The 14,511-nt window shown below is 39.4% G+C and overlaps 1 protein-coding gene across 2 annotated transcripts in view; it reads right to left on the reverse strand.

Moving 5' to 3' along the window:
• Window positions 1–2,510: 2,510 nt before the first annotated feature.
• The window catches only part of SDCBP (syndecan binding protein), a 31,420-nt gene continuing 19,419 nt past the window's right edge, over window positions 2,511–14,511 (reverse strand). The window contains exons 4-9 of one of the 2 annotated variants that reach the window (XM_077810240.1): window positions 12,284–12,393; window positions 11,727–11,888; window positions 7,524–7,699; window positions 5,561–5,732; window positions 4,761–4,852; window positions 2,511–3,318 (exon numbers count right to left, since the gene is read on the reverse strand). In XM_077810240.1, coding sequence (XP_077666366.1) covers window positions 3,264–3,318; window positions 4,761–4,852; window positions 5,561–5,732; window positions 7,524–7,699; window positions 11,727–11,888; window positions 12,284–12,393 — 767 coding nt within the window. In that variant the 3' untranslated portion in view covers window positions 2,511–3,263. Of the gene's footprint in view, window positions 3,319–4,760; window positions 4,853–5,560; window positions 5,733–7,523; window positions 7,700–11,726; window positions 11,892–12,283; window positions 12,394–14,511 lie in introns of both variants that reach the window. The other variant, XM_077810239.1, reaches the window with a different exon arrangement.

Below are 14,511 nucleotides of genomic sequence, written 5' to 3' on the forward strand. Positions count from 1 at the left end.
GTGTCAGATACTAGCATAGTCTATACTGCAGCTGGGAGCAAGCTTCCCACCTCAGCTAGATAGACTTGTACCAACAGGCTTGAGCTAGCAGTATGGACATTGCATGAGAATGCTTGAGAGCCCATGCTGTAATGACATCACTGCTATTTTTAGCATACTAGCTCAAGCCCTGCACCCATGAGTCTGGTCTAGGTGATTTACCTCCAGCTACAGCACAGCCTGATGGGAAGTGGCTCAGGCCTCAGCACAGTCCCAGTGGAGGACTTTGAGTGCTTGCAGGACAAGAAAATGGACTATTTAACTGAACAGTACCCCCTCTCCCAGAATCTTGCCCAAGGCAGTGCTATTGCTTGACAGCAGGGGGAGTCAATCCCACAAGGCTGTACAGAGACAGTTTGAAGAACAATGGGAGCATAAATGCTATCCCTTCCCTGTTGCAAACCTACATAGGGAATTTGAATGAAGCAGTACTGCCTAGGCTACCTAACTCCCCCATTTAGACTTCCTTTCAAACCCATACACACTCAGCTGTGGGTACAGATGAAGCTTCCTGGATCCTGATGCTCCCCCAGAGCTAATGGCCTCACTCACATCTCAACACAAGTGGGAGTCTCAAGGTAGCTATTCAGCCCCTATCTCTGCAGTGGCATCTGAGCACCAGGAGGCATTCAGAGAACATGCCTAAGTGGTAGCAGCTGGGGCTAAGCAGGTAGCCTAGCGCTTAGGAAAAGCACTTGGGATATGGAAGACCTAGGTTTGAAATCCCTTCTGATTTAGCCTACCTACTGAGCAGAAACCATAAAGGGCTGTGCCTAACTCTCTTTGAGAGGTTAGGCTTAGTAGGAAATGCTGAGGGGAGGGGGACCTAACTAGCTTGGTTTGCTGGCATCTGGGAGTTTGGCTCTTTGCCTCAATGACTTGGCCACAAAGGCATTTAGGTGCCTAAGTCCCACAGGAAATCAATGCCGTGGCAGGGAACCTGACTCCCTTTCCACTGCCTCTTTCCTGTCAGGCTGACTCCTAGAATAATTATGGCATGCATCGGCTTCTCTTTAGGAAGGGAGGTATTTTTTTTCCCTTCATGAGCAGCAACAACTTGATTGAGCCTGAACCACTATGGCATTTTATTAAAGAGTGGGAATTTAGCACATTCTCCTTCAACAGTCCCCCAAATCAGCACCAACCCTTTGCCCAGAAAAAAAGAGTCAACTGATCAAGAAGTTCACTGCAACAGTGATCATCTGCAGCTTGCAAACAACCTGAAATAACTGAGTAGTTATGATTGGTGAGGCTTGAGAAACTTAAACCACCCATCACGGAAGTCAATTACACCCACACAGACATCCCCTCCTCTCAAACAGATCACAAGGGAGTTGTCATCTGATTTTACCAGAGTCTTGCTTGAAAGCTTTCCTTCCCACCATTTTTCAGAAAGCAAGTTTAGTGTGAAAGACCAGTAGGTTCTTGACAGGGAGAGTGCACAATTAGCTGTATGTACTAGAATAATCACATAAATGACCCAGCCTCAAAATAGGCAAAGACTTCTGTACTGGAATTGGCTTAGGAGCAGCTCACCCTCTAAAAACTTTAGCTTAGAAGATTTAGGAAGCAATGGTCAATCCAATGCTCAAATAGTTGGTGTCCTGGTGTAGGAGCACAAAGCAGGACAAAATCTGTGGCAATCATTGGCCTATGGCATCATCTGGCTCCATTTCATTAGTAAATATGGGAAGTGGGGCCCTATCCCTCATGCAAGTATGAAAAAAGTTATTTCAGCATGCATTAAACCTCCATTTCAAACTGTGAGAAGAATGTAATATTTGTAGTTGCCTAGATTCTGTTAAAAACACTTAAAATTAGAAGTAATTTCACTAATTACACTTACTGCTGAATGCCTTTTATTTACTTATTTTAAATGTTTTTCCCTTATTGCTATGTCAGACCCCCAAAGAAACAGGACAAGCTAACTCCATAAAGGGGAAAGAATGAAATTGACACCACACCCACCCACCCAACAAATACAGGATGCCCTTTACAATACCTTTGTTCTGTAAATATTCAACTTACATCAATTAGCTGTTATTTGCAACAGTAGGTAATGTGTATGTTTAAGTTAACAGTGTCCCTTTAAGTCTAAAAAGCTCTGGGACTGTTTCAAACAAAGACTGCTGCTAGCCAAAACCATTTACAGGAAAGGGAAACCATTTCTACACTAACCCATTGGAGCTGCTTATAATGTACAGCTATTTGAATTGTAACATTTAACATAGGGGAGATTTAGACTCCCACTGAACTACCAATAGAAAGAACCAACTCTTCCTTGAACGAATGCTTCAATTTTTCAGATGCCGACCAGGAACAGCATTTTGCAAAGTATCAATTTTAATTTTATTTGGATATACCTCCTGGTTAACACTTACCCTTAAACTCAGTTTGCTTGAATAGTTAATCAACAAAGTTACTCTGCAGTTTTAAAATGTTCATCCTACATCTTAAAAAAATATCCAAAGTTTTGCAATCTTATTTGGTTATTCCTGAACTTTATTTTTAAACATGTTTAAGGATACAGAATTTAAGCATATTAGAGTTACAATTTGTATAATAAGAGTAGTAAAAAGTTGAGTTTAACAATCGATTTTTATCTATATACTTTACCCTTTAAAGCACTTCTTTAAGGTTTAATGCCAATATTAGCTAAACTTCGTTTTCAAGTGGCTTTTTTTTTTGCCAACAAGATTACTTGAACAAAAAGCACACTACCACTAAAATAGTCAATTTTCTAAATATACTGTTCTAAAGATATGGTTACAAAGAGAAGGCAATAAAAATACTTATTCATCCGAAAAAGAACATACAAAGAGCAGCAATATGTTCTAGATCATGGATAACTGATATCATCACTTGCAGAAGAAACACTTATTAGTTTCCTTTTGTTGCAATGGCTTATAACCATAGAAACAGTAGTAAATTAGAGTAGCATGATCCTACAGAAAAAGAGATCAGCAGAACTTTGTTGAAAATTTCACATTTGTAAAAATCAGCATTAGGCTACAAACAAGTCTTACGGTTGCATGAATAAACAAGATAACATGTTGAATGGTAACATTCCCAGCCATGATATATAATGTAAATGCTCAATGCAGCATATCTCCTCTTGGACTCAAGAAATGCTCATGTGCAGAATCCAGAAGTTGCTGAGTATAATAGCCCAAGATTAGCTGAGTTCTCATTACATATGCATATACAATACAACGGCTTTAAATTTAGACCTCAGGGATTGTATGGTCCATCAGACTTTTCATGATGCCAGAAGCCATCCTGGGGGAAGGGGAAAAAAAAAGTCCTTTACTAAATTTAAAAAAAACTTCAAACCCTTACTTTGTTATTAAAAATAATGCAAAGAAAGAGAAACCAAAGAATACTTGACATTAAGTTTTAAATCAAAGCATTTTGTCTTACTAGATTAACAGCAAAACATTGCAGCAAATGATATAGAAAACTAGCAGGTAACCATGCTGTTGGCATTTTATTCTACCTTGTACGTTATGAAAGAAAACAGAATATTCTAATATACCTTGTGTATGGGTACAGAACTGGGAGGTGTATTCTGCCTGATGTCAACTACAGAGAAACTGCTGAGTGTAGCAGCTAAGGATAACTTTTTCCATCCTCAACTTTGAAAGCAATATGTTTTTGTCATACTGCAACCAGAAGAGGTGCTCAGGTAGTGGCAAAGGCTTAAAGCACAAATGAAGATGGCAAAAATGTCTCAGTTTTACACAGAGAATAGTGGAGTGCTAGTCCATCTTTAACAGAAGCTGGACTAGTTTTAGTGCATCACCATGGTGTAACTGGGGTGAGCAAACTTTTTGGCCCGAGGGCCATATCTGGGTATGGAAATTGTATGGCGGGCCATGAATGCTTGCGAAATTGGGGTCAGGGTATGGGCAGCAAACCACTGAAGCATTTGAGATTTCAAATACATTGCTATATTCAAAAATCCATTAGAACTCTGAAATATTATTTGGCTAAATTTCAAAGAGGGCTGTTACTTTGAAAAACGTTAATGAAGAAGAAAGTTACATATTATTGATTTTTTTTTTTTTTGTATATGAGATGTAGGAGACATCTTTCAATTTGACTGGAATAACAGGATTAAAGACAATGATTTCCCAGTCCCAAAAGACTCCATTTCAGGTTTACAATTGTTTGAAGTAAAAAGGTATTCCATTTCTGTAATCAGCTACTCTAACATTACACATGAACTCTGCCCAAGTCACAACAGGACTGAAATGAAATACAAATCTTGTCCTACAATAATCCGAGATATAGTCTAAACTGTGGGAATTTTGTAGGTTACACATTTCCCCCATAAAGCTATTCCAGTGCCCTAATTCCTTGCCACTAATTTCTTCTGTAAGTTTACTCTGTTTTGTTTGCAGAAAACATGTTTTCAAACTTTTGTCTTAAAAGGATACCATAGTCATCCCCCACAAATTCAGATTAAATCATGTTAGTGAACTGAAAACACATGACAGCAACGCCCTTAGCATAAATGCATTTCCACAGCGTGCCTGATGCCAGATTTGGCGTTTTCTTGACTCAAACACACAAAATGCATTTGTGTTTGAGAGTTAAAATTTACCCTAGAACCAAAGGAGTAATCGTCCATTGGAATATTGTTTCCACAACACTTAAGAAGCAGATTCGTGCAACTAATTAGCTATATTTAAAAAATGAATCAAAGTTTTCTTGCTTACCTCTTAATTATATGTTCAAAGATATATGAAGGCATGATGGTAATTGTCACAACATTCCCAGCTGTTGCCAATATGTCTGCAATTTGGGAGTCCTGTTAATGAAATACAAATGAACAAAAAACCTCATGATCTGAATTCCTGAAATCCTTCTGCATATAGCTACGGACTATAAACAGGGCAAAAAGAACCTTTTCAAAATATCTGCAAGGAAACACTAAGGGAAGATATCTAATGTAGACTAGGACCAAACAATAGCTGTTAGCATCATTAAAAGATCCCTGGTCTTGGAATACAAAGGTCAGCATGTACCCAGACACAAGGAGGACACCCTGGACAGGAAGCCATAAATTTACAGGGCAATCACTCCCAGTGTTGATACTGGCAAGGGAACATCTAACAAGATGTACCTCATGTCTCCAGATGGAGAAGGAGAAGAAATACCACGCACACATTTCTTAGAGAAATGATACTAAAACAGAGAGTTGAAGAAAGTTGATGACAAAAACCTAAGGATAAAGCTAGGTAAGAGCCTAACTCTTAATAGCCATTTCTATCTACTAAGACACACAGAAAACTGGAATAATCAGATAGACCACCTTCAGATATTGAGATGTTGTTAAAATTTTGTTGAGCATTCTTGATTACATGGACTGGTAAAAAGTCACATCAATAAGTGTTCAGAATGACACACTCTCATACCATACTTGTGATCTTCTAAAAGCCCCACTCCCCTCTCAGAAGAGTGCAAAGATAGGACTATTGTTACGCTGAATTTATCTTTGTAAAGCACATTACTTTACCTTCAGTCCAATTACATTCTGGCCATTAATTTCACACATGTTGTGATCTGTAAGAAGACCATTTCTAGCAGCAGAACTGTCTTTTACTATTGAGGTTACTTTTCCATTTTTGAATATGAAGCCAACATGACCTGTGCTGTCCTTATGCATAGTAAGAGTTCGTTCAAAAGGCCTGTAAGAAATATGTTCACAACTTATTATTGTACAATATTCACTAAGTATTCAACATATACTGAACAATTCCACAAGAGATTATAGAGTTACTACTAAACACTAACAGCTCTGCAAGTTTATGCCATAATATATTATAACATTTACAATATCTTTGACCTACAAGTATTCTTTTTGTCTGAAATGTCTGTTCTCAATATTGGTACTATCCACCTTCCTAGCTAAAATATTTATAAAATTATATAGATTAAGATACAGTACGTTCCAGAAGTCAGTTTTGATTATTCAATTTTATGAGTAATTGCCATTTCAGTTTCAAGTTATGATTCTAACACACACACAGTTCACTTCAGCGTTGAAAGAGACTATGGTATTTTAGGTGACTAATGTACTCTACACACCCATACTTTCAACTATATGCTGAAAGTGGCCTGATATAACCAGCTACTTCACTTAATATTTTAAGCTTATTTTTCCACTCAGGCAATAATCATTGTTCATTGGCTTTTTACCAATATTCCCCTATGACACAGGAAATACGTAAGTATCCCACCCTTTAACATATGTACATTTACATTTTAAATTACGCGTTCTTGTAGAATGGATTGGTCAGCAAGTGTTACAACTAAAATAGCATTGGCATATATAGTAATAACATTGGTCAGATCACTGATCTCCTTTTTGAAGGCCTAATACTTGCCCACATACAAACTTGCACTGATGTGTTTTTAAATCGGTTTAAGTTAACAAGTGCAAATGTGTATGCAGACACTTATTTCAGTTTAACTAACAATGTCAAAAACACACCTCTAATTAAACTTGCACGAGTCTGTATTGCTAAAGACCTTGGTTTAAAGCAGGGGTGGGCAAACTTTTTGGCCCGAGGGCCACATCGGAGTTGCAAAACTATATGGAGGGCCAGGTAGGGAAGGCTGTGTCTCCCCAAACAGTCTGGCCCCCACTCCCTATCCGCCCCCTCCCACTTCCTGCACTCTGACTGCCCCCCTCAGAACCTCCCACCCATCCAACCGCCTCTCGGGACCCCACCCCTATCCAACAGCCACTTCTCCCTGACCTGACTGTCCCAACCCCTATCCACACCTCCACCCCGACAGGCCCCCTGGGACTCCCACACTTATCCACCCCCCGCTGCTCCCTGACTGTTCCGACCCCTATCCACACCCCCATCCCCTAACAGGTCCCTGAGACTCCCACACCTATCCAGACCCCTCTGTTCCCTGACTGCCCCCCCGAACCTCTGCCCCACCTGACTGCCCCCTGGGACCCCCCCACTCCCTTACCATGCCAGAGCCAGCCATGCCCCCATGCTACCCAGCAGGAGCAGTGGGCCAGAATGCTGGCGGCGCAGCGTGCCATGGCTGCAAGGAAGGGGAACCACGGGTGAGGGGCCGGGGGCTAGCCCCTTAAGATATATGTATACTTTTTTTCCCTATTCAAAAGAGGCCTAGACAGTAGTAGCAAAAACCTAAGCAGAATTGCATTGGCAGAGTTTGAGAGAAACTCTGCATAATACCTGCCTGAGACAGAGTTAGCAGCCCTTGCTAATGCCAACAGTCTTAATTTAACAGATTTACCCATGAAATATTAGACAAGAAAAGGAAGCTTCTGAACTACTTAGACTGTAAGCTCTTTGGGGCAGAGATAGTCTTTGTTATGCGTTTGGTGCTTAAACACAGAAGAATCCCACGCCTGGACGAGGGGCTCATGGTGCTACTGCAATACAAATAAGTAATAATGAATAATCACTTTCCTTTACACTTGATAGTTTTACCTGTCACGAATTATCATAGAAATTCTCTCCCCCGAAGCCTGCTTGAGAACTTTATGGGATTTCTCAGAGCTCCATCCTGCACAGTTTTCACCATTAATTTGCAGAACTTGGTCCCCAAACCTCAGACCAGCTAAAGATGCTGGAGAGTTGGCTTGTACTAATTGGACAAATATACCCTAAATGGAATGATAAAAATTGATTATTCTTGAATATTAACAGTCAGAAAAAGTTCCCAGTGCCTATTTTACACATAACATAAAGTATACATAAGCAGCAAGCAGAAGATGAGTTGAACAACTATGCCTTTTGAAAATAAAGATATACTACAGGAGATGAATAGGCAATAATTTTTTTTTAATACATACAAAGGTGACCTACAAAAGCTAAAAGGCTTATTAATCCTTTTATGATACAATGAAGGCCTGAAATCTTGTTTTTCATTTTTAAAAATGAAGCATTACCACCACAGAACTATCAGGAACACTAGTCTTCACATCCCCTGATTTTACGGCAGGATCTCTTGGTCTCAAAGCAGGTTTATTGTGAGCTTTAAAGACTTGCATTAAAGTGGTGAAGGATGGTGAATCTTTAGCAATGGATTTTACGTATCTCAAACGCTAGTCTGAGATAAACAGGTGTTAACACAGTTGACTGAAAATCCCTTCTTCTCTCAGCTACTCAGCTTTGATTCCTGTGAGGTTATTTAGTAGTGCTTCAGTCATCATGGACCCTGTCTACAGTTAAAAAGCTAAACTAGCAATGCTGGGAGCCCTAATGTAGTTGGGGTTGTGTCTGCAATTATGGTTAACACCATCATGTTGATTAGATTTGCCCCCACTTCACTTTCATGAAAGGGTGCTGAAAGCTAAACCCCACCAGTGCTGGGGCACACAACACCTGTTCAGCTTAACCAGCGTTGACAATAGTGGGATGTTTCCCAAATGCAGACAAAGCCTTAGGGTCTTCCAAGGTAGACAACACCAGAATTTCTATTTTAAAAAAAAGCTGTTAGATAGTTATACCTTGAACAAGCCCAGTTTCTCCTGATTTTGCAGGTCACTTAAGAATGTGACAAGTTTCACAGTTGGGAACAATCAGTCAGAAACCACAATGGAGGAGAGACTGGCTGCAGAGAAGTTAAAATGATTTCTTTGCACATTTGGTCACCACAAAGGAGAACAAGAAAAGCATACTTTGGTGTTACTCTTTATAGATAGGTTTCAGAGTAGCAGCTGTGTTACTCTGTATCTGCAAAAAGAACAGGAGGATTTGTGGCACCTTAGAGACTAATTTATTTGAGCATAAGCTTGCATGGGCTAAAACCCACTTCATCGGATGCATGCAGTGGAAAATACAGTAGGAAGATAGATATACACACACAGAGAACATGAAACAATGGGTGTTCTCATACACACTATAATGAGATCGATCAGTTAAGGTGAGCTATTACCAGCAGGAGAGGAAAAAAAACCAAAACCTTTCGTAGTGATAATCAAGATGGGCCATTTCCAGCAGATGACAAGAACATGTGCGGAACAGTACAGGGGAAAAAACATGGGGAAATAGTTCTACTTTGTGTAATGACACATCCACTCCCAGTCTTTATTCAAGCCTAAGTTAATGGTATCCAGTTTGCAAATTAATTCCAATTCAGCTGTCTCTCGCTGGAGTCTAGCAAATACTCACCAGCAACCACATGCCACACAACAAAAACACTAACCCAGGAACCTATCCTTGCAACGAAGCCCATTGCCAACTGTGCCCACATATCTATTCAGGGGACACCATCATAGGACCTAATCACATCAGGCACCCTATCAGAGGCTCGTTCACTTGCACATCTACCAACGTGATATGTGCCAGCAATGCCCCTCTGCCATGTACACTGGCCAAACCGGACAATCTCTACGTAAAAGAATAAATGGACACAAATCAGGCGTCAAGAATTACAACATTCAAAAACCAGTCGATCTCCCTGGTCACGCAATTACAGACCTAAAAGTCGCAATATTACAACAAAAAAAACTTCAAAACCAGACTCCAATGAGAGACTGCTAAATTGGAATTAATTTGTAAACTGGACACCATTAACTTAGGCTTGAATAAAGACTGGGAGTGGATGTGTCATTACACAATGTTTATTTTTCCCCCCGTACTGTTCCTCACACATTCTTGCCATCTGCTGGAAATGGCCCATCTTGATTATCACTACAAAAGGTTTTTCCTCTCTCTCTTGCTGGTAACAGCTCACCTTAACTGATCACTCTTGTTATAGTGTGTATGATAACACCCATTGTTTCATGTTCTCTGTGTCTGTGTCTTCCTACTGTATTTTCCACTGCATGCATCGGATGAAGTGGGTTTTAGCCAATGAAAGCTTACGCTCAAATAAATGTTAGTCTCTAAGGTGCCACAAGTACTCCTGTTCTTTAGAGATAGTATAGGCCAAATCAGAGCTTCACTTTCCCTAACGTTCCCCATCAGAGTATATTGTCTTAATCTAAAGGTGATGCAGGTACTCTTACAGTGGTTAATAGCACAATGAGAAATTAAAATTGCAATGTGTTACCCAGCTAAAGTTTATGAATGAAGACTAAAGCTACCGAGCTATGACCAAAATGCCATTTATCAAGTACTATAGCAGATAGCTGAAAGGTGTCCAATATCTGTGATGCTGCACCCCATATTCTTCAGTGATATTAGCATATGATTATAGCATAATTACGATGCATTTTGTACAAAATGAGTCGTGTGAGGTGTCATTGGAAAAGTTACGATTTGCTGAATATGATTCGTATGCATGTATCATTTTTGTATCTAAAATTAAGAATATTGACTATGTATCTGTATTTTAATTGTGCTTACTTTGGGTGACACCCACAACTAGCCTTTCAGATACAACAATGAAGAAACCAGACGGGGCTGATGGCCCATCAGCAAAGACAATGGACTGTGGAATAGCTTAACTTTCCTGTGGGCATTTTGGCCAGCCTGTAAACAAGAGCTGCTATAACAATGCAAGGGCATGAGACCAGACCACATGTCTCTGGACTCCATCTTGGATGTCAGTATTTTTCCACAAACCAGTTTGGGAACCAAGTTTTGAAACAAAAGGGTTCTTGCCATATGCTAAAACTATATAAGGCAGGGGAGTGACATCATCCGTGCTTCTTTCCTCCCCACACAAGACGAGTCCTGGAAACACCCAAGGAACAAAGACTGAACTGGGGGGGAAGTGTTAGATCCAGGCTAAAGAGATTTCTAGCCTGTATATGAAACAACTGGGCATGCCAAGCTGCAAAGCAAGTGTAACTTGTGCCTTAAGACTCTGTAGCCCACTTATATCATCTGTCCGCGTGAGATATTAATTCAAATCTTATCTTTCGAGTATGTTAAGCTTAGTTTGCATTTTTGTTTATTTACTAGGTAATCTGCTTTGTTTGCTATCACTTACACTAACTTAATCTATTTTTTATAGTTAATAAATGTTTTATGTTTTAATCTAAATCAGTGAGTTTCGAGTGAAGTGCATGGGAATCTTAGCTCAGAGGGGCTGGTCCATTTCCTCTCCACATTGAACTGGAGGTGAACTGGATAATAAATTCATACTGGGTTGGGGTTTGGACCAGGGCAGAACAGCAACTGGTGGTTATTTTGGCTGTAGCCTCTCTATTGTTGGTTCACATGCAGTGGCTGGTCAGAGAACTGCAGCTGTGAGTTGTCCCTACCTGTGTGAATGCTGGTGGAAGTGTAAGACTGGGAGCATGTCTGCAGCTTGTCACAGCAGCATAGTGTGAGAGGGAGCCCAGGCTGGTGGGTCAGAGGGCTGAGTGGTACCCCAGTTCGAGGTGGTACCCTGTCACAACCTGTACTTTTTATATAAAAAGGTGCGATATGTAAACTTGGGTACTAAACGTACAAGTAGTACATAATGCTAGTTGCTTCTATACATTTATATAAAAGTAAATCATTAGGTAGTACTTAAGTTTAGATCTCTAATCTATTAGTATATTTTGAAACTGTTAACAGAAGACAAAAACAGCAGCTATAGATAAAAAGACAGAAGAAACATCATGCACCAGATAGAAGTTTATCCCATTTCGTATTAAACTTCACACTCCCATTCAATTTCACTTTTCATTACAACAGGATTCAGTTACTGATCTACAGAAGCAAGACAGATTTAAGTTTCCATATACTTACATTGTCTATAGATTTAAGACGAAGTCCAATTTTTCCATCCTGATCTTTACACACAACTACTTCACGGATGCCTTGTTTAATTTCTGCTCTGCGAATTCCAACATCATTTCCAGTTACTGGAGCCACCATGTAATTCACAGTGGAAGGTCTTGTTACCAGTTGCTGCTGATTAAAAACCACATCATATCAAACTACTTAGAACAGCAACTTGTGTAGACATCTGAACAGGACAGGTCAGTCAAAATGAAATCACATTTTCACACAAATAAATGAAATTTTAGGATGTCTTACTTCTAGTTATTTTGGGGGCAATAAAATGGTTAAAGTTCAGTAAAAATTTCTTTATACAAAGTTCTTACTGAAAGGTAAGCTCTAGAGATGGAATGACTTAGCACCTTAAGATCATTAATCCATCACTGATTAACTATGGTAATTACCAGAAGTATAATCCACTAAATAGAATATGTGGAGTCCTATTTTTAAGAGCAAGGTATTTTGTTAATAAATACCCTGTCTCTGTATTTTCTAAAGATCAGGTTTATTTGAATGGTACCTACCCCCTGAGATTGTGTATCTGCAACCATTGGCAAGTTTCTCTGTACTTCTTCTTCATTAAGACTTAGGCCCATGTACTGAGCAAGTTCTGGGTATAGCCTGGGATAGAGGCCTATTGAAAGAAAAAAAATGCAAAGTAAATGATTCACTATTTATAATACAGAAAATACTTAGTATTTTAGTGAATAAACATTTACTGATTTACTAGAAGAACTCTGTAGATTATGTTCCTATATGTTACTTGTCTGTTCCAGTACTTTACTTCAAGGTCAGCTGCATCAATAGCAACAAACTTTGCTTCTGAAAGCACACGCAATATCATCCATTAGAACAATACTGCTATTTTGTCACCCATCTTAAGATACTTTACTACTACTACTACATTTTACATAAAGCACTCTCCATTGTTGAGGTAATTTTTAGCCTTTTTTTAATCCTAGTTGAATCTATGCCATGCCATTTTTAGTTTCCAGTAATTCATGAAAACAAGGGTGAAGGGATTTGTCACCACAGACAGGAGGTGAGAAAGCACTTAAAAGCTAGACTGTGCTCTGGAAGTCTCTGAGCAGAAGGCATGCGCTTCAGTCTCCCCAGGCCTGTGTGGAGGGGGACCATTTCCCTTTCACCCCATTCCCAGGACTGTATGAGGGACTCTGCATTGGGAGGGACCCAATCTGGATGGGCATACACATGTTGCAAAGGAGCAAAGCATCCGATCAGTAGTTCTCGCAGAGACTCAGAGACTGCACACAGACCGTCCTTGCTTTTTGCAGATCCCCAGGCACCTGTAGAATTTTGGAAGGCAAGAGGCCATAGCCATATCCTGTCAACAAGGGAAAGAATAACAACCCTAACGGAATTCCCTCCCACTGTACCTCTTTCCACAGGTTTTTACCAGAAGCATGCCCAGTATGACCCTCAGTTATTTCAACTTTCTGGGGTGGCTATACTGAATATGTGTAAGCAAAGGTTAGAAAAGCATGAACTATTCATTCTCTTCAATACCTATTTGTTTTAGCAATTAGTTGATGCATAAGTGAAGACTGAAAAGAATAATCTGTCCTGAAAAATAGTAATTATCAGATTTTAACTAACTGTGGTGTCAATTTCCTTAGGAAAACAAGATATTTTGATTACTTAAAATATTTTAAGTATAAATTCAGTATTTTAAATTACTGATGAGACTATTAAGTACCCCGACACACTGTGTAGTACTAGCAAGTTAATGGTGCTATGAAAACCTTCTGAATTTCCTATCTTGCAAGTTCAAAAATGCTGAGTGTTACACAAAGGATTTTGCATTTAAAGCTACTGTGAATTTGCTTTTCATTGTCCAGTGTTTTAAGTATTTCACCGTACCTAATGATGAATATATTTTTGCTTTCAATAGTATCAGCTGACAGTAAACATCTTGATACTTTGCTCTAACACAATTCACTTCTTACAGCTATATGAAACTAAGGCACACAATCCACTTTATAAGACCGTGTTCGGCCAAATCATACTTCCATGGGGGGAAAAAAGCCCTCAGAAGGGCCAGAAAGCTATTAGTTGCAAGTCAGTTTCTGTGTAATAGCAACATCAAGGGAGCAGAATGTGCTGTCCCATAGAGCAAACATGGCAAAAATTGGAAGTAGTCATTGTTTTATTACAACAGGAAGAAAGTCAGTTTTGTTGAAAGGAAGTGGTATAAAAATATTTTAATACTGAGTTGATTGGTCACTGGAAATTTCAGAAAAGCCAGGAAGATGTTTTTTAAAAACAAAAAACTGTTCAAAGACATTTAACACTTAATAGTTTAAAGCCATAAAACTTTACTCAACTATGATGGAGAAAAAGCCAATTTTTTAAAGAATAGTTCTGCTCAATAACAGTGCAGTTGGGTGACAAAATATCCCACCAAAAAACAAACTTAATTATAGTGGAGCAGCAGCACCTCTATAACTAAAGGTTGCTTCACAATATCTGTTAAAGGTTACCTTTCTTAAATCCTCTAAAACTGACATGCTTAGTCGGATTTCTATGAAATTTAGTATGCCTTGGGAGGGTGTAGAGCAGGGTTGGTGAACCAAATGGAGTCACTGAGCCCAGGGTGCCAGAAATATAAACTCCCCACACAAAAAAATGCAATATTTTAAAAAGTTTCTAGGTGGGATTTTTTTTGCCCAGAGCTAAAGGCGGCGGGTCAAAATAGTCTAAATCTGTCAAATCTTATCCAAGATAGTGCATG

Source organism: Eretmochelys imbricata, chromosome 2 (assembly GCF_965152235.1).
Source record: "Eretmochelys imbricata isolate rEreImb1 chromosome 2, rEreImb1.hap1, whole genome shotgun sequence".
NCBI lineage: Eukaryota > Metazoa > Chordata > Testudines > Cheloniidae > Eretmochelys > Eretmochelys imbricata.